The sequence below is a fragment of the Sinohyriopsis cumingii genome, chromosome 1, assembly GCF_028554795.1.
Source record: "Sinohyriopsis cumingii isolate HCF-2022 chromosome 1, ASM2855479v2, whole genome shotgun sequence".
NCBI classification, from domain to species: domain Eukaryota; kingdom Metazoa; phylum Mollusca; class Bivalvia; order Unionida; family Unionidae; genus Sinohyriopsis; species Sinohyriopsis cumingii.
Genome location: NC_142961.1, coordinates 178278407 through 178301223, shown reverse-complemented (window position 1 = coordinate 178301223; position 22817 = coordinate 178278407). Strand labels below are relative to the sequence as shown.

The following is a 22817-nucleotide window of genomic DNA, read 5'->3' as shown; positions in this document are numbered from 1 at the left end:
CCAGAATAGTTATCAAAATAAAGAAAGCAAATAGTTGCCAAGTAAATGGAGTTATTTATAACTGCTTATTTTATCATGATTTTACACCCTAAGGGTGTAAGACGGAAAGTTTTAAAAAAAAATGGCCTTGGTGTCAGGACTGGGGGTCAAATTACATCAGAAAAGCATGCTGCAGAAATTGTGAATTGATGCATAAATGTTGATAAAGGGGAACACTGGCACTATTATAAGTATCCTGCCCATTAGTATTAATATCACTGTTCATATACTGATATGTTCATACATTATTTCTCTTTATTTCCCAATAATTTGACATGATAAATTGGTATTTAACAGTCAGAATGTATGATTATTCAATGTTCAATATAATTAGACTTTTGTAAAACGGTATCACATTGTCATTGTAGTGTCAACTTACAAAAATGTGTGATTAATTGTTCTTATTGTGTTACAAGTGAGCTTATGAGTTATACAGGAATGGAGAGGTTTATAATCTCCAAACAAATATGGAAAGTTCAAAATCAGAATGGTTTTCACATAGTTTACAGAACTAGAGTCAGATTTGTAGAACTCGAGTCAGATTTGCAGAACTTGCATCAGATTCGTAGAACTCGTCAAATTTGTATAATCAGACTTTCTTGGACAAAACTATATAACTTTAAATTCTGAAGAAATTTGTATGTATCAATCACCATGAACTAGATCTTAATTCATCTAGTGGTAAGGTCAAGTTAACTTATGGTAGGGTTCTGTGTCTGTCTTGCAATAACTGTCATCTACTAAGAATTGCTATTATTTATAAGCGAAGTCACTGAATCAGATTTGGCCAGATTTTGAAAGAAGGCATCCTTGCATCATGCTTATGTTTTATATTTGTTAAATGATGACAGTCTGCCATTAGATATAGTCAACATTAATTATTTTTTAAAAATCTTAAAATGACTTCACAAAAGCAGCACAACAGAATTTGAAATATTTTGATGAGAATCACCCTGGCATGAAGGTCTTTAAAATTGTTTATATGTTGTCAGTCCACCATAAAATATGTCCATCATTACTGAAAACCTTTAAACAGCTTCTTCTCAAAAAACAGCTCAGAATAATTTGCGTAAATAAAAAAGAAAGCACCTTTGCATTGATGGCTTTCAATTTTGTACATATGATACCAATCCATTGTCAATTTCTTTTCAAAACACTGCTCAACAGAATTTGACTAAATTTGTCAGAAAGCATCCTGGCATCAAAGGGTTTCAAATTTTTTAGAAATGGTGCAAATAAAAAATAAAACATGGCTACTGTTACTAAAAATAGAAAAAAACTTTAAAAGTTTTCTTCCAAGAAACTGTTCAGCAGAAATTTACCAAATCTGACACAGAATACTCAAGTAACAAGGCTTTCAAATTTATGCAAATTATGCCAATTTACCATTACATGTATATATTTCACCATTACTAAAAGTGGAAAATCCTGTATAAAAAAAAAACTTCTTTTCAGACACTACTCAACAGAATCTGACCAAATTTGTACAGAAAGCATTCTGGCATTAATGGCTTTTAATTGTATACAAATCATGGCAGTCTGACATCAAATTTGACAATATTTTTTATACTGCTTGATTTGCAGGTACCGCTGACATGTGTCATATAGGATTATGTGCCTTCTTGTGGATCAGGTTTGTTTCACTCCCACCCTACCGCCTTCTGATGGAGTTATTTCCCTTGAAAATAATATTTTCAGTGGCCATGTTTGGGTGATCTCATTTGGTATTTTACCCAAAGGCCAAGTTTATGTTCTGATGTTTTTTGGTGTAGTGATCCTTACAATTCTAAGAGTTTATTTCAGACATCAAACATGGTAAATCACAATCAGCATGTTTTGCCATCTTTGTTCTTGTTCACCTCCACTTAAGAGATGATGTGAGTTCTTAAGCTGAGAAAATTGTACTTGTTTGAAAATCTGGTTTGCCCAAATGCACCAAATGTGAAATCAATATTCCTTGTGTGGCCTATAGGTCTACGGTCATTCAAGTTGAAACAAATAACAATACATTCTGACTTCTTGACCTAATTTACATATCTTAAAATAAGAACTTATCTGCAGTTGATGTGATGCATTAAATCAGATTCATTTTGTCATGCATCTTGTATTTTCTTCTTGTCATACATATTTCAGATTTAATCAACTGATGTATGGCAGCAAATTGAAATCTGCAGTGACTAAAACTTCCAAGCCAAACAAGAAATTCAAACGTGAAAATAAGAACAGGTAAATTTGGGGAGAAAAATGATTCCTACCTATATTAAGCATTATGAAAGACAAATGAAAATATATATTCAACTGTCCTTTGTTATAACATTCTTGAATAGAACATGGTTTGGGATTTAATTTTCAAACATTCTCATTCTTCTGTGTTTGATACATAATGAGGTTTACAATTATGGTGCCAACTAATGTGTTATTACAATATGTTTGAATACCATTTTGTTAATTACACACAGTCACACAGACAGTTTATATTTTCAAATTTTTAACCATTCTATTTATACTGCTGTTCAATACATAATGTGGTTTATAGTTGTTGATTTCCATGTTATAACGAATGAGAGCCATACTACAAAAATTTCTTAAGTTTGTATTCATACCTCTACTCCATCAAGTACAAATAGTCCATAGAAAGACTTCTATGCTAAATTTTCCCCCGTGTAATGAAATCTATCATGAATGCCTTTTTATTTAGAGTACTTATATTTCATATTTATCACAAAAATTGTTTTCTTGTCATTTGAGATTATATTATGCAAAGTTATTAATTGTTCCCTCATCATCACTCTTGTGGTACCTGCAAGAGTCACAGTGAACAACTGTATCAATGAAAAATAAAATCCCATATAAAGTTATGATATAATCATTAGCTGTGAGAAATAACAACATTTCATTGAGCACTTAATTACTTACATGTTAAAGTGTTAAAGGATTATTATTTTGTTGTCTTGCCTGTGAATCATGAAACATAGATATCCCTTTTCTAACAGCGATGACATCTCAACATCAGTGGCATACGTGTGTTTGAGATTGTTAATCATGTTACATTGCTGTGTTACAGCTTTTGAAAGTCACATATCTTTTGAATCTGTCGCTATTACAGTAGTAAAATATATGTTGTAAGGTTATTCACAGTTTTGCTCTGAATTCCTATCTCACCTGTATAAGCAGACTGCTACATGATAATAATGGCATTCACTGGCCAGAAAATGTGTTTTTGGGACACTTTTAAGTTTTGCAATTTACGTCTTTGCACATTTTTGCATGCTTAGTGAATTAAAATATCAAATTCATAGAGAGTATCTTAAAGGTAATTTATCATGGCGATTGTAATATGTGTGGATATGGGTGGCTGTTTTAGAGCTGTTCATCAATTATCACTCATTTTATAAGTGACAAAATAATCAGTTCTTTAATCAGCCCTTGACTTTATTAATTTATTGATTCAAGATTTGTGCAGATGTCATTGTAGCCAGACATCATGTCTCTATGCAGGTCTAAATAAGACATGTATTCAGAATATAATGTGTTTTTCAGACCCATGGAAATGTCCTCAAAGATTCATGTTCCCAGAGTTAGGCAGATCATGCCAGTGAAGAAAAAGGTTAGAAAAATGAAGAGAATTTTAATTTTTTAAAATCTAATCATACCTTTCTTTACTTGTACAAAGTACAGTAATATTTACTTTACACAAGGTCTCAATATGGACAAACTGATAGCGTGGATACATGTATATTATTAGCATAGTTATTGATAACTAGATCACATTGACTTATCTGCATCAGATCTTTACCAGGCTGATGCTGACAACAGGACCTGGTGGAATTACTTTGGTAATGATATTTTTATTTTACATATCTATCAATTTTCAGATAGTTTCATAAAATCATGATACATAACTGAAAAACTAAACAAATTGCTAAACATTTCAACTTTTTAATGTGAATTTAATCATGAATTATAAATCCCCGGTCCTTGACTGGTTTTGTTATCTTCGTAACACATCAGAGGGAATTGGTCCTGTTGAGTCAGTGTTTCAGCTGGTCACCATGTGTTGTGGGTGAGAAGTTTAAACACCCCTAAACCACTGATGCTGCCAGTGCAGCCATATTATCGGTCATGCTAGTCGAGACAATTTACCCCCATTTTGGGTACTAGATATGCCATTAAAGGTTCTGTTCAATGACATTACAATTTGTTTGTTTATTGATCTCATTATGATACCCTGGCGGACACAAAAAAAACTATAGCATGGCAGTTTAATATTTAGCAATACAAACATAAACTGTGTTTATATTGTTACGTGTTTAGGGTCAAATAAACAGCAACACAAGAAAGAGTGAAAACAACAAGCTTTGAAAAATTTAACAAATAATTTATTTCACTGGAAAAATACCATGAAAGTGAAAAATAAGAACTTATGATTTTAAGAATCAAATCCAAAATTTTTAAGAAATGTCTTTGTTCAAGAATTCTGTATGAGCACTCAAAATATTTCCAGAGAAATAAATTACTCTTTTAGAATCCAAATAATTCAAATAAACATTAAAATGTAATTCCCGAAATGACACAACAAAAGAAACACCTTTACATCCCAGTGTTTAGAAGCCCGACTGAGATTATTTCTCTAAAACAATGGTTTAAAACTTAAATATTGTGTAAAACAGTAAGGGTCACATCATCATGTATACTTATAAAAAAATCACATAGCCCCTGTGTGACCTTGATAAGAATCAATCATTTTACTCCGAGAATAAAAAAAAAGTCATTTACTTCACTAAAATCTATTTACAAATCGAGGGTCACGTATCCATCACAGCCTCAATCTCAGCCTTATTATTCCCACAATAAAAATAAACTTTTTAAAAAACTTGTTCACATGACTGTTACTAATTTTGAATTAAGGTCCGGAACTAAGGTAGGTCAGCTATAAGTGCTTACAAAATGAACAGTTACGGTCAAACTATTTTCTGGAAAAGTATGAGTTCCTAGTAAACAAAACTACATTGTTTTGACATATAATGAAATTTAAAAAATAAAAAGATTTTGAAACTTACAAACATACATAACAGTGTACATAATATAGAATAAACATCACTTGTAATTATTAAAAATATACATTTCAGAAGAGTTTTCTTGTCACTTCATATTTACCCCTACTTTTATATTTCTGTTTTCATGTTTCTAACGCTACTAAAGCCAAACCCTGACTGCATGACAATTATGTGATTTGAAACTGCTAAATCAGTGTAGTCCATAAACAAGTACAATGGCTGCAATAATAGGTCATGACAATATAAATGATTGGCAGCACCAGCAGCTTAGGGGTATATAAAATTCTCACCAAACAGACACAGTGATGAGTTCAAAAAAATGACTAAAAAAGACAATTTCCCTCTGATTAGTTACAAAGATCTCAAAACTGGTCAGGGACCAGGAATGACTAGAACACACCAGCAGTTGGGAGGGTATGCATCCACATCCTATCAGGCATTACCTTCTTTGGGTTTCCATTTAACTGAAGTGAAAGCAACCCTCTGATAGATCCCAAATCCACAGAGAGCCCAATGAGTCCCCATGGAAGTGCATCAGTGCTTTTTTTCAGCTCTTCCACAGTCACAGTGATTAGAAAAGATGCGAGATTTATCAAGAAGAGTAAACGACAATCTGGTTTCGGAAAAATTCCAAAATTCCGAATGCTTGCTACTACTTATTAACCCCTTATAAAAATTTGTAAAACTACAAAAAATAGCAAACTATTTTCGGGAATAAAGGCAATGAACCAGCCTGACAACAACATAAAGTGTGTTCAGTATCAGATAATAGCAAACTATTTTCAGGAATAAAGGCAATGAACCAGCCTGACAACAACATAAAGTGTGTTCAGTATCAGATAATAGCAAACTATTTTCAGGAATAAAGGCAATGAACCAACCTGACAACAACATAAAGTGTGTTCAGTATCAGATAATAGCAAACTATTTTCAGGAATAAAGGCAATGAACCAGCCTGACAACAACATAAAGTGTGTTCAGTATCAGATAATAGAAATCATCCAGAGCTCACTAGTACCATTAATTGGAAGGATAGTCAACTTTATTGGATACACCAATTATATACTATACAGCCAGTTGGGTTCAACATCTCTGAATGAATTATGAACCCAGTTACATTTTGATCAGCAGATATGTGCATGAACATTGCAGTTTTATAAACAACACAATGTTACTCATTTTCACTGAGCTCTGTTAATAACACAAAATATACATTTGATTTACAGTTATTGTGTAGTAGTAAAATTTGCGTGACAGTAGATTTTACTAGATGAGTGACTATGAAAGATTCTTTGTGAGGCTAGGCAGATAGTGGTTGCACTGTCTCTGGTTGGAGAGGCTCTGATTGAGAATGACAGCTTTATTCTTGACAGTTATTTTACAGCAGGATTGGATAGATTATTGGAACTTGATGATAAAAATTGTCTGCAGAGAATGTTACCATAAGGAAAAAGTAGTTCCAGCCTCATTTGAGAGTATGGTTATAAGAAATCAGACAAATCAGCATTCTGCTTCTGGGAGTAAAATACCTGCGCCAAACACATGATTAAGTTCATTTAAAGTTATATAATAAATTCAGAATTTCAAGTGAAATAACTTACCCCATTGCCCATCATTTCAGCCAAACATGCAGAAAAATGGAAAATATACTTGGATTTTTCTTCAGTTGTTGTTTTCACATCCACCCACCCCATTTTTTAACCACTGATTGTGTTTTTAATCTAACTTGAATATCAACTCTTACAAATTGTTTCTGTTCAAAGAGCAATGTTAAACAGTTCCAGCATAGTATTTTCATGCTTTCTCATAAACTTTATGTCACTTTCAGAATTATTTATGTCTGTAATTATGTTGCAATCTTCAGGAGTCAAAACTTGACACATGAAGCTGCAAGTGAAACCCCATGCATTTTATCAAAAGGAAATTATTACTTACTCTTTGGAGGTTTATAGGCTGATTGCAATAGAGGTTTGCCGAATCAAACTAAGAAAAAATGTGTCACTGAATTAGGCAAAGAAATAACTTGGTTTTGTCTTAAAAACAATTAGACTATTTCTCGTTGTACATACGTACAACGTTATATAGGGTGAATGTGTTTTTCCAGGTAAGCGACTGTATTAACATGTACCTAGCCACAGATTACTTGTGTCAGGTATCATGACTAACATGATATGCATGGGTATTCTACCCCGACTTGTACTCACTCTCCTATGGATTTAAGTAAGACGAATCAATGAAAAACCACACTGGTCGTTTTTAGATCACGTCAAGGAGTATACACTCTCCTTTATTCTCCAGCCATAGGGGTAAGTGTTAAATTTACATTCTTTTTATTTGATAGGCGAAGCTTATTCGGTTTGTACTGTGTTATCGCGTAACAATGTGGTTATTACAACGCAGATTTTTTTAAAGTATTATCATATATCTAGAAATTATGCAGAAACTATTATGTCCCATTTGGTTTTATTATAACTGTTTCTGACTGTGTTTCAAGATGTTACTGACTGTGTTGGAAGCTGTTTCTGACTGTGTTTGAAGATGTGTCTGTCTGTGTCTGTGTCTGTGTTGGCAGCTGTGTCTGTGTTGGAAGCTGTTTCTGACTGTGTTTGAAGATGATTCTGACTGTGTTCGTAGCTGACCGTTTGTAGCTGACTGTTATGGTAGCTGACCGTGTTTGTAGCCGTGAATTTATATGAAATGTTATTGTGAATATAACTAGAGCGGTCCGAAGCTGTATGAAGCCGTCTAAAGTTTCTTGGAGTCATCTGGAGCTTCCAGAACAACACTGTCTGTTGTGATAACATTATTGTAAATCTTAGTCGTGATAAAATTATTGTGAACCTTAAGTTGTGTCAGATATTATTTTGAATCTTAAGTTGTTTCAAAGATTATTTTGAATCTTTAGGTTTGTCAAAGATTATTTTGAATCTTAAGTTGTATCAAGATTATTTTGAATCTTTAGGTGTGTCAAGAGTATTTTGAATCTTGTGTAAGATTATTTTTGAATCTTTATAATTTTGTTCAAGATTTTGTGAATATCTTGTTGAACAAAATACTGTTTAACGGGTATGTGCAGTCCATGAGGGTTCTTGGATCTGCACTTCATTTTATTTAATATTTGTTTTGTTTATTTTCAGTTGTATTTTTACATCATATATTTATCATTATTAATTCATTCATAAATTTCCATCTTTCCCACATTGTGTTTGGCTTGTTCATTTAGTCCAAAAACCCACTCGGTTACAATTCTGTGACAAAATGTACTAGTTTCATAAAGTTTGATGTTTTTTATGTTTTAATACTGTTGAGCTCTTACATTGACTAAGATAGCAACTTTCTTTTAAGCATTGTAAAATTTGAAAATTCGGTACACTCACCACTCTGTTTTTGCACCTAGAGGAATATCAAAAGCCATAAGTATACAAATAAATCTGCTAAAATGGGAAATGGTAGACAGTAATTGCACAAAACTTGTTTTCTTTAAATCTCCCCAATTAAGGAAAGCAAAACATTGGATCACTCCATCAGTATCTGTAATGTTACTTCAGGTTAGGCACTGAAACCTGGAAAAATATTTGATCAGCATATTTCCAGCTTCATGCTCTTTAGCTTCTCAGAAAATTGACTCATATGATATTTTAGTTTGAGAAACCCTTCAATACTTAACATGAGTTGTTCATACTAGCATAACATCTTTGTGCAACACTACCTTAGACATAATATATTGTATATTAGTGAGATTGTTTTTTATTAATTATGATATTTTCTAGTGGAGCTTCTTATAATAGGAATCAGTTTTAAATGCTGATAATGCTATTGTGAAATAGTAAATGCTCAGAAATTTTATAGCTTCTCAAGGGCAAAGGAAATGCGTTATATACTTGTCTGATGTTTTATGCATGTGTGTGTGTGTGTGTGTATATATATATATATATATATATATATATATATATATATATATATATATATATATATATATATATATATATATATTTGTCTGATGCAAGTTGATGTGGGTCCAGCTGTGCATCAAAAGTAATTTTTTAAATAAGAATTATTTTTCTTTTATTGCTGTTTCATTATTTTCTTAAGCATGCAGCACAAAATCAAGAAGTGTAAGCCTGTATCAGTGCAACACTTTAAAAAATATTTTTTTGCGAGTTGTACAGTGTTATTGTAGGTAAGAGCTTTTTATGATGGCTGCTGACTGCTAATGAAAATAGTTTTGAAAATGCATAAAAATAATAAATTTTACTTGGTTTTCAGATTGCTCGTGATCCAAGATTTGATGACTTGTCAGGCCAATATAATGAGACCTTTTTCAAAGAAGCCTACTCCTTCCTGGATGATGTGAAAGCCAAGGAGAAAGAGGTAAGCTGGCAGAATCTGGTGGTCAGGTTAAGCATGCATAGAACTGTATATACTCGCTCACATGACAAGTCCAACTGCACAGACCCATATCTGCCATCACATAATGCACTGGTAGATCTGGATCTGTACAGTTTTTTAGGCGTAATTAGTAGAACAAGCACCATAGATCCTGATCTGCATGCGCATTTTGCTATGGCAAATCGTGATCTTTGTTGTTTTATGTTTGACTCGGCTTATAAGCGAGTCTATAAAGTCCTATAGAGCTTCGTTAGCCCTAATAGCGACTGTGATAGCACTTTGTCAGTGTCTGACAATATTACCCTGAAGCTGGGTACAATTAGCATTAAACCAAGCATTGATTTATTGTTCTGACACCTGTTTATTCCTGTTTACAGAAGGTGAAAGTATTGCTGAAGAAAGAGAAAAATGAAGAGAAGAAGAAAAATATGCAAGCATTGGTGAATAGAATGGTAAGTTTAATTTCCAGTTGCATACCAACCTGTAGAAATAGCTTCCAACACATAGATTCAGATTTTCCATTACATAATGTGATGCCAGACCATTTGATTTGTTTTTAATATAAAACAAGTGGCATAGACCCTCATGTGCCAGTGTATTATGTGGAAACAAATCTTGGTCCACACTGTCCACATTAAGATGTGTGTTATATATTGCTAAATGTGGTAAATTTCTGATACATACTACTGCAAACAGCAATTATATTTTGGAGTGTTATTTCTGTTAAGCCAGCTTTGGTGGAAGTTTGACATAATGATTACTTGTGCATGTTCATCTGTCCATACTTCCATCCACACCCTAGATTGCAGTCAGTGTTAAAGTTTTGTTAGATTAAGTGTTTAAGTCCTGCCTTGCTAGGCATTCAGCATTAAGAGGTTAGTACTAAGACCAGTTGGCCTGGTGTCAGGATAATGTGACTGGGTGGGACATCATGCTATATGTCTGCAGTATGATGCCTCGGCACTAGACATCACTATAAACTGCCACACTGCAGAATAGCAGTATTTGACAGGAAAAATGGGTAAATTTACATTAAAAATCTAAATCACACACACACACACAGATCAAGTGTTAATGTTTCTTAAATAAAAGTGGGCTTAACATAGAATGAGTCCCTTCCATTTACGAACATATCTATAGCTGTATTTCCTTGAGAAAAATGCATTTTGCAGAGTGAAAACTTTAAAATTGACATAAAACTATTTTCAGTCTTTGGAGCATATTTTAACAATTTTGAAAACAATCTCTCAAAGATTTTCACCATCATACACAGTTTTTAGATGTTAGCTAAACCAGTGGACATTAAATTGAGATTTTGAAATACAGTGAACAAGTTATTATTATGCGAGTCTTCTGCAAGAATAATGATCCCAAATTAATAATTCTAAATGGTTTTTTTTTCTTTGTCTTTACCTGTAGTCAGTAGTGCTGTGTGCACTGCCAACCTGTATCTACTCTTGGCTGTATTACAAGCAATATGAATAATCTTAAACACACAAATAAAGCACAACAAAATGTATTTTTATTATTTTTCTTGTATCAGATAATAAAATGTGTTAGTGAAACTTACTTTAGTGAATTAATCTGAATAAAGAATACCTGCTCATAACGGACACCTATTTATATATTCCTTTTTAATATTTAATCATCACTGTCAATTTCACTTAAAGGACACCTGCCCATTTAAGACACCATCTTATAAGTCCTTTTATAAGTTTGTGGCATGATGCCTCAGTGCCAGACAGCACTATGAACTTCCACACTACAGACATTGTAGTGATATGACTGAAATGGTTTTAAAACTACGTTAAAAAAGCAAATCACACACATGTAAATCCTTTTTTAAAATTTCATTGTCATTGTTAATATTTATGTAGATGACAATTTTACAGGCCCCTTTTTAAAAGTAAGGGACACCAGCCCATAAATATAGACTTGTGTACACCAATTAGTGCCTTTTAAAGTCACTGACTGTACATTATTCAAAGACTACTTGCTTATAAGTTGGAGTCCAATTGCAGACAGCTTAGACATGGATCTGCATTTACATAATGCACAAACAGATTATGGTCTTTGTTGTTCATTCTACTGATTACTACTAACGAACTGCCTAGACCCTGATCTGCCAGTGCCGATATGTATCCCAGCCTTCCACTTGTCTCACACAGTGCATATTCCTCATCTGAAACCTACATATCTGTACCCATAGTAATATTTCAAATTTAAAGTGACAAAAATTTGTAAGATTTTTTAATAAGCATGGGTTATAATCAAAATGTAAACACAACCATTCATACTTGTATTGTGTAGTCAGAAATATTTCATTCTTTAAAAGTATCTATAAAGAGAATGATCCGATAACTGAGTTTAATATCAGTCTAGCTTTTTTTTGAGGATAGAAAAAGATCATGCGATAAATAAAGTCCTTCAGTGGCAGCTACACAGAAGTCAGAATAACCAGTTTACACCAGTTTTTATGACATAGGTGTTGAGCAGAAACTGTGATTTTGATTTCTTGTTTGGAGTTTCAAGTGTTAATGTATGGATCCTTTAAATCAGATGTTGTCAATGTGTTCTCAATCACCACTGCAAATTTTTGGGTCATCTGTGGTACTGTGATAGATAGAAATCTTGTAGGTATGGTGCATGTCTTTTTGTTATTTATAGGGTCTTGGAGAAACTCCAAATTGAGGCAAATTCTCTCTGAGTTTAGAAGAGAAGCTGATGATGACTTAAGTCTCATCCTTTGGGAAGTCTCAGTCGGGATGTAAAATTGTAACTTCATAAAACCATTCACCCGTTGGGAAGTTTCAGTCGGGATGTAAAATTGTAACTTCATAAAACCATTCACCCCTTGGGAATTTTCAGTCTGGATGTAAAATTGTAACTTCATAAAACCATTCACCCCTTGGGAAGTTTCAGTCAGGATGTAAAATTGTAACTTCATAAAACCATTCACCCCTTGGGAAGTCTCAGTCGGGATGTAAAATTGTAACTTCATAAAACCAGCAGAGAGGGCTTGAAATTCCATTTTATATTTTGTGGTACACTGATTCACTTGCAGCGTAAAACTTGGGTGGTCTGTACCATTTCACATGCACTTAATGGAATTTATTGTTTAGTTTATGCTGATTGATTTAGCTCATTAGTAATCCAAACATACTGAGGATTACTTCTACTCACACACAGTGTAATCCATCTAGAAAAAATCTTAAAACACTGAAGCCAACTGACCTTATCAACAGAATCAAAGGGATGTTAATTAATTTATGCTGCTTGAAGTTAGCAACTATATTGTCTTGTCAGCTTAGGCCAGTTCACAGTCATGAGACCACAGACATTATTACCATCAATATACTATGTTGGAACCAAAGTGTGAAAAAAATATGGAATAAATTAAATTTTTCGTAAATTTTGCATATATGGTAGATTTCATTGAATGATGGGAGGGACATCAGATATCCTTAAGCTTGAGTTCTGTTTGGGAGGTTCACATGTAAGAAGGTATAGGTATAAAATTTAACTTGTGTCAAAATAATTCTTTATGTAAATCTTATGTTTTCATATCTCAGCTTTTGTGAAATTGCACTTCAGAATCAACAGGAACAAAGCATGTTACAAAAAAAGAAGCAGACTGAACTCCTAAGTGAATGGAAGAAGAAAGAAGAAGAGAGAGTCAAAGAGGGAAAAAATCCATATTTTCTAAAAAAATGTAAGTTCAACTTAGAGGTCAAATGCTAACTACTTCAAATATAAGTTGTTAGTGGTCAGAAAGGATGGGAAGCTGTTCTAGTTAGGTTTCAATATTTTTACAATAATGAACAGAACTTGGAAATTGAATTGTGAATGCAAGTAAAAATACAGTGCAACTCCGCTATAACACGATAATTGGAGTCCAAAAAATTGGAACTCTTTAATAGCAGGGTCATGTTAATGTGGGGTTTTACAAGTATTTTACTTTTTCCAGAGAACAACTCATTGGTACATATACATGTATTCATGTCTAATGTATATGATGAATAGTGTATCAACACCATTTACTAGTGTGCCATCGTGGCATGCAGTTCATCCATAATGCATGTAATTCCATTGAAAAATTGCAATGGAATTGTGTCTGAATTCAATGTCTAATATATAGCATGAACAGAGTATTAACACTGTTTACTTGCCATATGAAATCATACCATCAGGGCTTGTAATTAATCCATAATGTAATTCCTTTGCAAAAATTGCATACATATTTAAATTATTCAATAATTTTGTCACAGATCATTGTGTCTGAATTCAGTGGGAAAAGTTAACTGCAAAATTAGGTTAAGAAAGACAGAGCATGTGTATGCTTCATTATGTTCCAGGGTCTATGAACTGTGTCTTTACAAATTTCATACTGCTAAAGTTTTCTCACATGAATTTCCTTGTACATTTATCCATTGTAAATTTCCAATGATTAACGCTTGTACACCTATTCGATTGAACTACAACAAGAATAATTAACAATCAACACATGCTTTCAGTGTGCATATAACTTTTACTTAAGATTTTGTGAATATCGAAAGAAACGTGTGAAAACTACTATACTAATCATTGCGCAAAGTGCAGAGAATGACTTGCATTTGTGAACTTGCTCTTTCATAACGGTAAAATATTTTTAGAAAAAACAGGAAATTAATAACGAGTTCATAAGCAAACACCATACACATGTAAAACCCGAGAAATAAGTGCAGGAGGCCTGCAATGGTCACGAGTCACTTTTATAAAATTTTTAAGCTGAATGCATGTACAATTTCATAGCCTTTCAGTTTCCAGCTAATAAAGTGGACATTAATTACTGGTCATCTGACTGCGTCTAATAACACCGCCAATCCCAGCTTGTTTAATTGTGAGAATCTTTTATCAACCGCCACATTGTCAGTTGCTTGGTTGTGTATACAGTTAAAGAAGAAACACATGTTAGCTATTGTTTGAGCAATGATTGTATACAGTATTAATTGAAGACAATCACAAAGTGTCTCACCAATTGTATGCTGATGGCGCCCAAATATAAAAATCTAGCCACCCAACTGAAGTTGATGCTACCATCCAAGGTGTAGAGAGGTGCATTTCTGATGTGAAATCATGGATGACATGTAACAAGCTGCAGATGAATGATGATAAAACTGAAGCCATTCTGATCACAACACAAAGACTTTCTCATTCACATCCTTTACCTCAAACAATAAATATCAGCAATGCCAACATTAAATTCACACAATCAGTACGAAACCTAGGTGTTACTCTGGACAGTACTCTCACATTGCACCAACATGTCATGAACATATGTAAGGCTGCATATCTTGACCTGAGACGCATCAGCTCAATTCGCAAATATCTTTCAGTTGATGCCCCTAAAACACTTGTGTGTTCATTAGTACTTTCAAGACTGGACTATTGTAACTCAATTCTGTCTGGTTCATCTCAATATCTACTCCAGAAACTTCAGAAAGTTCAAAACACAGCTGCTTGGATCATACTTAGAGTACCACGATCAGAGCACACCTCCCCGCTGCTCTGTTCCCTACACTGGCTATCCATTTGATCCAGAATCAAACACAAAATTTGTTCTCTGTGCTACGTTTCACCATCAGACTCTAGTCCAACATACCTATCCAACCTCAACCATGTGTACACACCAGCAAGATACTTATGCTCCTCTTCTGAAAATCGTATACTCATTATTCCAAGTATGAAAACAAAGTCATATGGACAGCGTTCTTTTGCATACCAGGCCCAGCAACGTGGAATGAATTGCCCACTGAACTTAGACACAAAGACACAGTGATCACATTCAAGAGGGCTCTCAAAACTCACTTATTTCTTCTGCAAGAACAAACTTAAAGACCTAATAATGTTTCCTATCTGAAATATTCTCAGCATGTTTTTTATTTTTTAATGTTTTTCTAATTTCATGGTGTTTGTTTTTGTAATAATATTATTATATGTTTTTTATCTTATAGGTGTAGGGGCCCCGAGTGGCCGAGTGGTCTAAAGCGCTGTCCATCACGGATCACTGCCATCTCACCTCTGTCTACGTGGGTTTGAGTCTCGGGCTCGGTCAATGTGGATATGTGAGAAAGCTTGCCGGTAGCTTCTCGTGGGTCGGTGGTTCTTTCCGGGGTTTTCCCTGGTTCTTCCTCCACCATTAATACTGGCCGCCATGTATAGCCTATCTTGTGCTGAAAAATGGCGTTAAACCCCATAACAACATCTTATAGGTGTTGTCTAATGTTGTAAAGCACTTAGAGCTTCTAAAGATTAGGCACTATACAAAGTCCTCATTATTATTATTATACAGTATTAATTGAAGACAATCACAAAGAAGACTTACCACCTTTACTCATGGATCAGTAATAAGTAACATTTCCAATAATGTTTATTTTGGCATAACACTTCAAGAACCTGGTGAAATTGTTAAATTTCAGAAGCTATGCCACAATCGTATTATATTCAAATTCATACGCGAACTCTTCCCCAAGATGGTAATAAATGTTTTACACATTATTTCTCGTACTTAAAAAAAATAATCCCAGTATGAGAAAAATACATGTACATTTATTTAAAATTTCAAAAACCATGCCACGATCATATTATTCAAATTCATTCGTGATCTCTTCCCCAAAATAATAATAAATTTTTATACACTATTTCATGTGCTTTGAACAAAAAATATTTTTTCATGTGCGAATGAATATACGAAATTTCGGGAGCCATGCCACAACCACGTTATATCTGAATTTATGTTATATCAGGGTTGCACTTTACTTTAATTGGCCTCTGACAATTTTGCAAATTTAGCAACTTTATTTAAATTTGATATTTTACATATCTGTGCAGAGTTGGAGATTGAAGGTTTAGCATCAGCATCCCAACTGTCAATCTAAATGTAGCATTTTAACAGTAAGATATACAAGATCTTTTCATTTGTGTAAGCCGTTATTCATAAATGATGAAGTATAGCAGAGCGTCAGTAATTTATCAATAACATGCCTCATCTTCCCAACCTGATATAGTGATAGCAGTGTCCATCTATATACAAGATGGTGACCACAACCTATGTTTAGTTTGCTGTGGTCTTTTTCCTTGAACCTCATGTGGGTTACTGATGAGTAGAGTCACAAGCCTATTGGTACTACTAGATTCAAGGGCAAGATCACTGGAACTGAAGGTGTAGTTTTCATTTCTGTATGTTAAGTGAAATTTTCTTGACATAATTTTCATCAGACATTAGAGGTACACTAAACTTTGGCAACTCCCTATTGATTTTGAGACAAAGAAATGAAAGGTTGAGGCACTTGGGCAGACATTGTAATTATTTTGGTTTCTGTCCAATGACGTCAGGTTTCCTGGATAACCCTTTCTTCAGATTGTACAGGTAGTCTACACTTGGGAAAAGGTACCTCTCTATTAAGAACAGAGGTCAAAGATCAAGGTCACAGCTAAAGTTGTCATATTGTGTTCCCCATGACAAGTTTTCATTCATTAAGTTTCCCGCACTTTTGATCAACATCATTGATGCATTATGTTTGAGGAAGGATAGCTTCATTTTGATGGTGTGATTAATCAAAGGTCAAGGCCACTGAACTTGAAATTGCAGAAATTATATTGATTTTACATTTTTGTCCATGGTTGGTGGGTGATAAGCCATTCATCTGATGGTGATTTTCTTTTTAGTTAACAATCCAAGTGATCTTTGTATTTGGCATGTCATATGTCAATCAGAACATTATCAATTTTTCTCGTCTTCAAAAAAATCTGATGAGTATAATTTTACTTATTTTGAAACAAGGGATCCTGAAAAGGGCAGTTAAATTGGGTACAATTATGCCAGTCTGGCAGATTTGACTAAATATAGAATAATTCATCGTCACATGAGGCCTCTTAAAACTTTATTCCTTTGGCAAGATCAGAAAAATTCAAACTGGACATACCAAATCTCATATGGACACATGGACTAAAATGTCTTCCTAAAGTATTAATAGTCACCTGACAAAAATAGATTAAATGGTGAAGTGTGAAGTAAAAATGTAGGACAGTTAATGAGTTATAAAATCAAGGAAAAGTCTGACTATATGCTATATCAAGTAAGGTTATTTAATGAAAAACTGCAACAGATTAATACATTTGAATACCAGTTACTAAAGCATCATCAAGTAAGGTCATTTAATGAAAAATTGCAACAGATTAATACGTTTGAATAATATTTACTTTCCAAAACAGATTTTTTCCTACATGACTAGTTATACATTATTTTAATTCGACAATCTGCAAGTTTCTGAACTACATGTCCAGTTTTACCTCTGGCCATACATGTATAGCTTTCAGATTTTGTTGTTATTGATTTTGAAACTCTGTTTGTCCGTAGGGATGGGATTCAGACTTCTATGTGTACCTGAAACCTTGGCTGCCCAATTCAACACTAACCATCTTAGACCTGTTCTTTAAGATTACTTAGTGCATATCGATCACTGATGCTGACAATGTTGCAAGAAGAATTTATTATGACTGCACACTTTATTTGCACTTAATATTTATTTTGTAATAATGATTGTTGTGATAAGTTATTGGAAACAAAATGTTACTGTATTTGGTCCTATTTTAAGGTTTGTTCATTGGTGGCATGTGGGACAGTTGCATTGAATTCTGCTCAACCCATCCACTGTTCTGCTGACACAGTGTCTTCCATTGCATAGAACTAAATAATAAGCATCATATAGCCAGTGTTGTGCTAACATACTGTTAAATCTCATATATACAAAGAACTAAATAGCCATCATGTGCTGATGTGCCATTAACACCACTCAGTCAGTTACCCAATCACTAAATCAAATATTGTTTTTAAAAAAACATTGCATTTTTATCTTGTATTCTAGCTGACAAGAAGACATTAGTGCTTGCTGAGAAGTACAAAGAGTTGAAGAAATCAGGGAAAGTGGAGAAATACCTCAACAAGAAACGGAAGAAGAATGCCCAGAAAGAGAGAAAGAAACTTCCAGGAAGATTTGACCACTGAACCTCTGAATTATATTACTTGCTTTTTCAACATTAAAATGATGACTCAAATGATGAAAGTCTTTGTTGAGTGTCCTGAATTAATTGACATCGAAGGGACAGTAAGCTTCAAATTTTTTAATTATACCAGTTCTTAACAGCAACTAATTTTTGCATCATGTCTCTAAAAGAATACATTTCGAAAATAAAATTGCTTTCACATTTTCTTGACCTCCCTCTTGTAGCTTTCCAAGCAGAGCAGCAATTACAGACACAAAATGGTGGCTTTGCCATATTTGCATTTCATTTACACTTCATTTGTACACCATTCATGTTTAACATCATGTCATTTTTTTAATAAGAAAACAAAAACTTTACAGTCTTAGAAATGCATTAATTTTGCACTGATTTGCTCCCATTTATGATTTCCTGTTATTTCCTGTCACTTGGAATAAACATGAAATGTATTTATTGAACTTTGGTTTTCTGTTTATTTTTTTAATAAATATTGTAAAGGGAGATAACTATTGCTTTTGTAACATGTTTTGAAAATGTGTTTTAATAAAACAGAAAATTCATAAAATATAAGACATGAATCTGCTATAAATAGAAAATATAAGTACAATATCAAGAAAACACTTAACTGCCTATCCTTGCATGGGAGTCATAAAAGAAAGTTTCAACCTAAAAATAAAGTAAAAGATTTGAATGAGCAAGTTTAAAGGACATGACATGACCTTTTGTTTGGCAACCAGAACACAAAGAAAGACAAATATGGGTGTTTATATATAAGATGCAATTATAGAGCTCTAACAGCAAATTGTATTACATCACTTTCATATATTATGCAGATACAGCCATATGTGAGGATATATCACAACAGTGTCTGTTATGTTTGCCTTGTAACAATGTTCTGTCTTGTATGGATGTCACAGCTTGTAGGGCATGAAAAATTGTCTTCCTGTGATCCTGGATTATCATGTATACATATGATGAAACTGAGAAGTCAGATTAGGCCATTAATAGACTTGAAAACTTACTTTATAAGTGGAATGATATTCAATTAAAATGCAAATTTTTGTTGTGGCATAGGTCTTAAGCTTTCTTATCTCGGAGAGGACCAATTATTTTTCGTCTGTGCGAGAACTTTCTTGCAATTTTCCAGTCAGTGAACAGTATTCTGACTATACTGGAGAAATGATCTCCTGCCATAAACAGACATCTTCGGCTCTAAAGCTGGCAAACAGGGTCTCATATTTTAACACATATATCTATTATATAACATATATCTTTATAGACATTATTTCAATGAACATGGGAGTTCATTGATGGCTGTGTTGTTGCATTTATTATGCTTAAATATGCTGCATGTTGTGTTACGTTAGTCTTACTGTTGTAGCAGATTTTACAATCAGCTTTATGGGAAGGGCAGAATGCATATTCATGTCTTGAACTTAATTCCAACCACTGAAATTCCCATTTCCATCCGTTTCTAAATTTCTTGGAAGTTTTTTGGTTGATTATATTTTGATGTTTTGTCAAACTACACCAAAGCCCAACTGACACCGTTTTATGCTGATTAACCTCTTTCGTCAATAAATCTCTAGAATAATTTCAGAAGTACTTCTGATCACAATTACAGTAAAATCCTTTTCTATAAACTTCAAACACTTAAATCATCAAAAGGGCGTTAATTGTATTATGCTGCTTAAACATAGCAACTAAATTGTCTTGCCCTGATTAAACATAGCAACTAAAGTGTCTTGCCCTGATTAAACATAGCAACTAAAGTGTCTTTCCCTGATTAAACATAGCAACTAAATTATCTTGCCATGATCAAACAGTTTATGTTTATGTGATCACAGGCAGTATTATTATTAAACTACACTGGAAGCAAGGAATTTTTTTTTTATGGACAACAAATTTTTTAATAAATGTTTGAGATTTCAGTTGAGTAGCAGGAGGGATGGGAAACACCCTTCATCTCTGGAGGAAAACTTATCATGTATGATAATCTGAAACAAGCCTTCAACCATAGAAATTTTGTGGCAGTCTGAAATTAATTTATTTTCAATCTCAGATGCATTAGGCATTTCGTTTGCATTGATTCTGCATTCCATTTTAATTTCACTGGTACTTACCTGCTTCAGGATCGGTAACCTCGAATTACAAGCAATTATTTAAAATGCAAACCAGAATCCATCAAGTGTACATTGTAGTGCTGGTGGGGGCCTGCCTGAATAGGATAGTATTTGCCATAGCAGTATTTAGGTACAAATATTGGACAAGAGATAAACTATTTCTAATGTTTAAGTGATAAATATATACTGAATCCTGAGGTTGTTAAGTGAAATGTTTGTTCCATTGATCGTTGATGAGAACTGTAAAACAGTAAAACAAATCACGATTCAATGGTATTTAGACCTCACCCCCACTGACTGCAGGAGAGCTTATGCTTAACATTTGATGTGTTATAAATGTTCACACGATCAGCATTATGTTAGTCATTGTACACCTTTTGTTTTAAGTGGCTTGCTTCGCTTTAATCGAGCCTCTCCATTCCTTGTTTAGAATGCATTTTTGCCAATTCTTTTATGATTTATCACAAATTATTTTCATTACCCAATACAGTATTTTTCATGATTTGATAAACTTGGAAGGCTAGCCTTGTAAGTACTTGAAAAGTGGAAGGTGAGCCCTCTCAGTGGAAGAAACTGTCTAATATTACATTTTGACAATTTTTCTTCCTAAGAGTGGACTTACCCAGTAAGGTTGATTTTATTTAGCACACTCAGGAACTTGTCAGAATTCCAGCATCAATTTCTTGGAATTAGGGTAGCATTATCCAGACTGGTTACACATTCATTAAAAGTTAAAAAAAACCTCTGATAATCGTAGTGCATTTACACATATCTGTACAGTCTAACAGTAACAATCAAGATCAAGTGAGAATAAATGTTGTGATCCTTGGCAAAACAACTATCAATATTACTTGCAAATAACCTGTGTTTTCTAATCCTCTTCTCCTTTGCCACCATTCTGAACCTATACAGTAGAGTCAAGTAGGTTCTTGTTGTCTACATTCTAACATTCAGAAACTATATTCCGTGTACCAGTAAATAACACTGGTACTTAAATACTTTCATTCCTACCTTTGTCAAGTGTTAAAAATTGTTACACCATGATTTTTCCCCCTTGGAATTTAGTTAATTTTTCAAAATGCAAAAATCTATGGTAAGTCAGCATTTTTAGTATAAGTTTTATTGAATGTTTAGGATTTCAGTGCCAACCATTTCAGTAATGGGTGTCATTTTTAGAATTTATTTTTTTTAAAGTCTTTAGAGATAAATATTTGCCTGGAAATTTAATAATGACATTATGGTTTCAGGGCAATCAACAATCTGGGTTTAATAGACTTTGTTTAGATAATATTAGTATTACATTTTTAAAAAAATGATTTTTATTTAAAAAGAGTAAATGCACCTACATGACCATTTTGACATAAACTTCACAGAGATACAAGGACATATCTTAAACCTTGATGCCATGAAGGAGATGTGAAAAGTAAGTCACAATGGACTACTTAAACTTGAGTAGAACCCTGACATTTCAGCCCTACCCCCTTTTATGCTTTGTTTACATGCTTAACCATATATTTAAGTTTTTGTGAATCATCGGTGATTGTGCTTAAAGAGGAAGAAGGTCTTTCATTCCACCTATTTCCATGAATGGTAGAAGTAAAATGTAAACAATTATGAATAATTATGTTTATATGTAAATCAATATCTCTTACAGAACAAATTATAACTTTTTTAGAAGTGAACTAACAAAAATTACTGACAAAATCCACTCAGTAACAACTGAATTTGTAGCCATAATATTACCAGTTTATATATTTAGACATCTGAGAATGAGCATTTATCCTGTACAATAAATACACTTTGTACACCCTCCTAAGTCGCCAACAGTAACACTTGATATACTGTAAATTTAGGATCTTACATGAGTGTGTAGTCAATGGTTGAGTGAGAAGTTGAGTAAAATATGCATTAACAAACCCCATTTTATTTTATATCACATAAGGAATCAAAACAAGCAACTTCAGTTAATTTTGGTTTGCCTCCAACCATGATGAGGTCAAAAATGTTAAGAATAATGAAATCTAATGTACCTTAAAGAGAGAGGTGTCAAGTTACTGGACAGGTATGGGAATGTTACTGGACAGGTATGGAAAGTTACTCATGCTTCATAACCCTATCTCAACGAGTGTTATAGGTAAAGACTGGTAAGTAAGAACCATCGATCAGT

At 33.4% G+C, this 22817-nt stretch overlaps 1 protein-coding gene across 2 annotated transcripts in view; it reads left to right on the top strand.

Moving 5' to 3' along the window:
- The window catches only part of LOC149808460 (ribosomal RNA processing protein 36 homolog), a 32856-nt gene extending 13871 nt beyond the window's left edge, over positions 1–18985 (top strand). For both annotated transcript variants that reach the window (XM_089977617.1, XM_089977626.1), the window contains 6 exons: positions 2173–2265; positions 3580–3646; positions 9363–9467; positions 9863–9937; positions 13080–13197; positions 18392–18985. In XM_089977617.1, the coding sequence (XP_089833743.1) occupies positions 2173–2265; positions 3580–3646; positions 9363–9467; positions 9863–9937; positions 13080–13197; positions 18392–18531 (598 nt within the window). In that variant the 3' untranslated portion in view covers positions 18532–18985. The remainder of the gene's footprint in view (positions 1–2172; positions 2266–3579; positions 3647–9362; positions 9468–9862; positions 9938–13079; positions 13198–18391) is intronic.
- The last annotated feature ends 3832 nt before the right edge of the window (positions 18986–22817 follow it).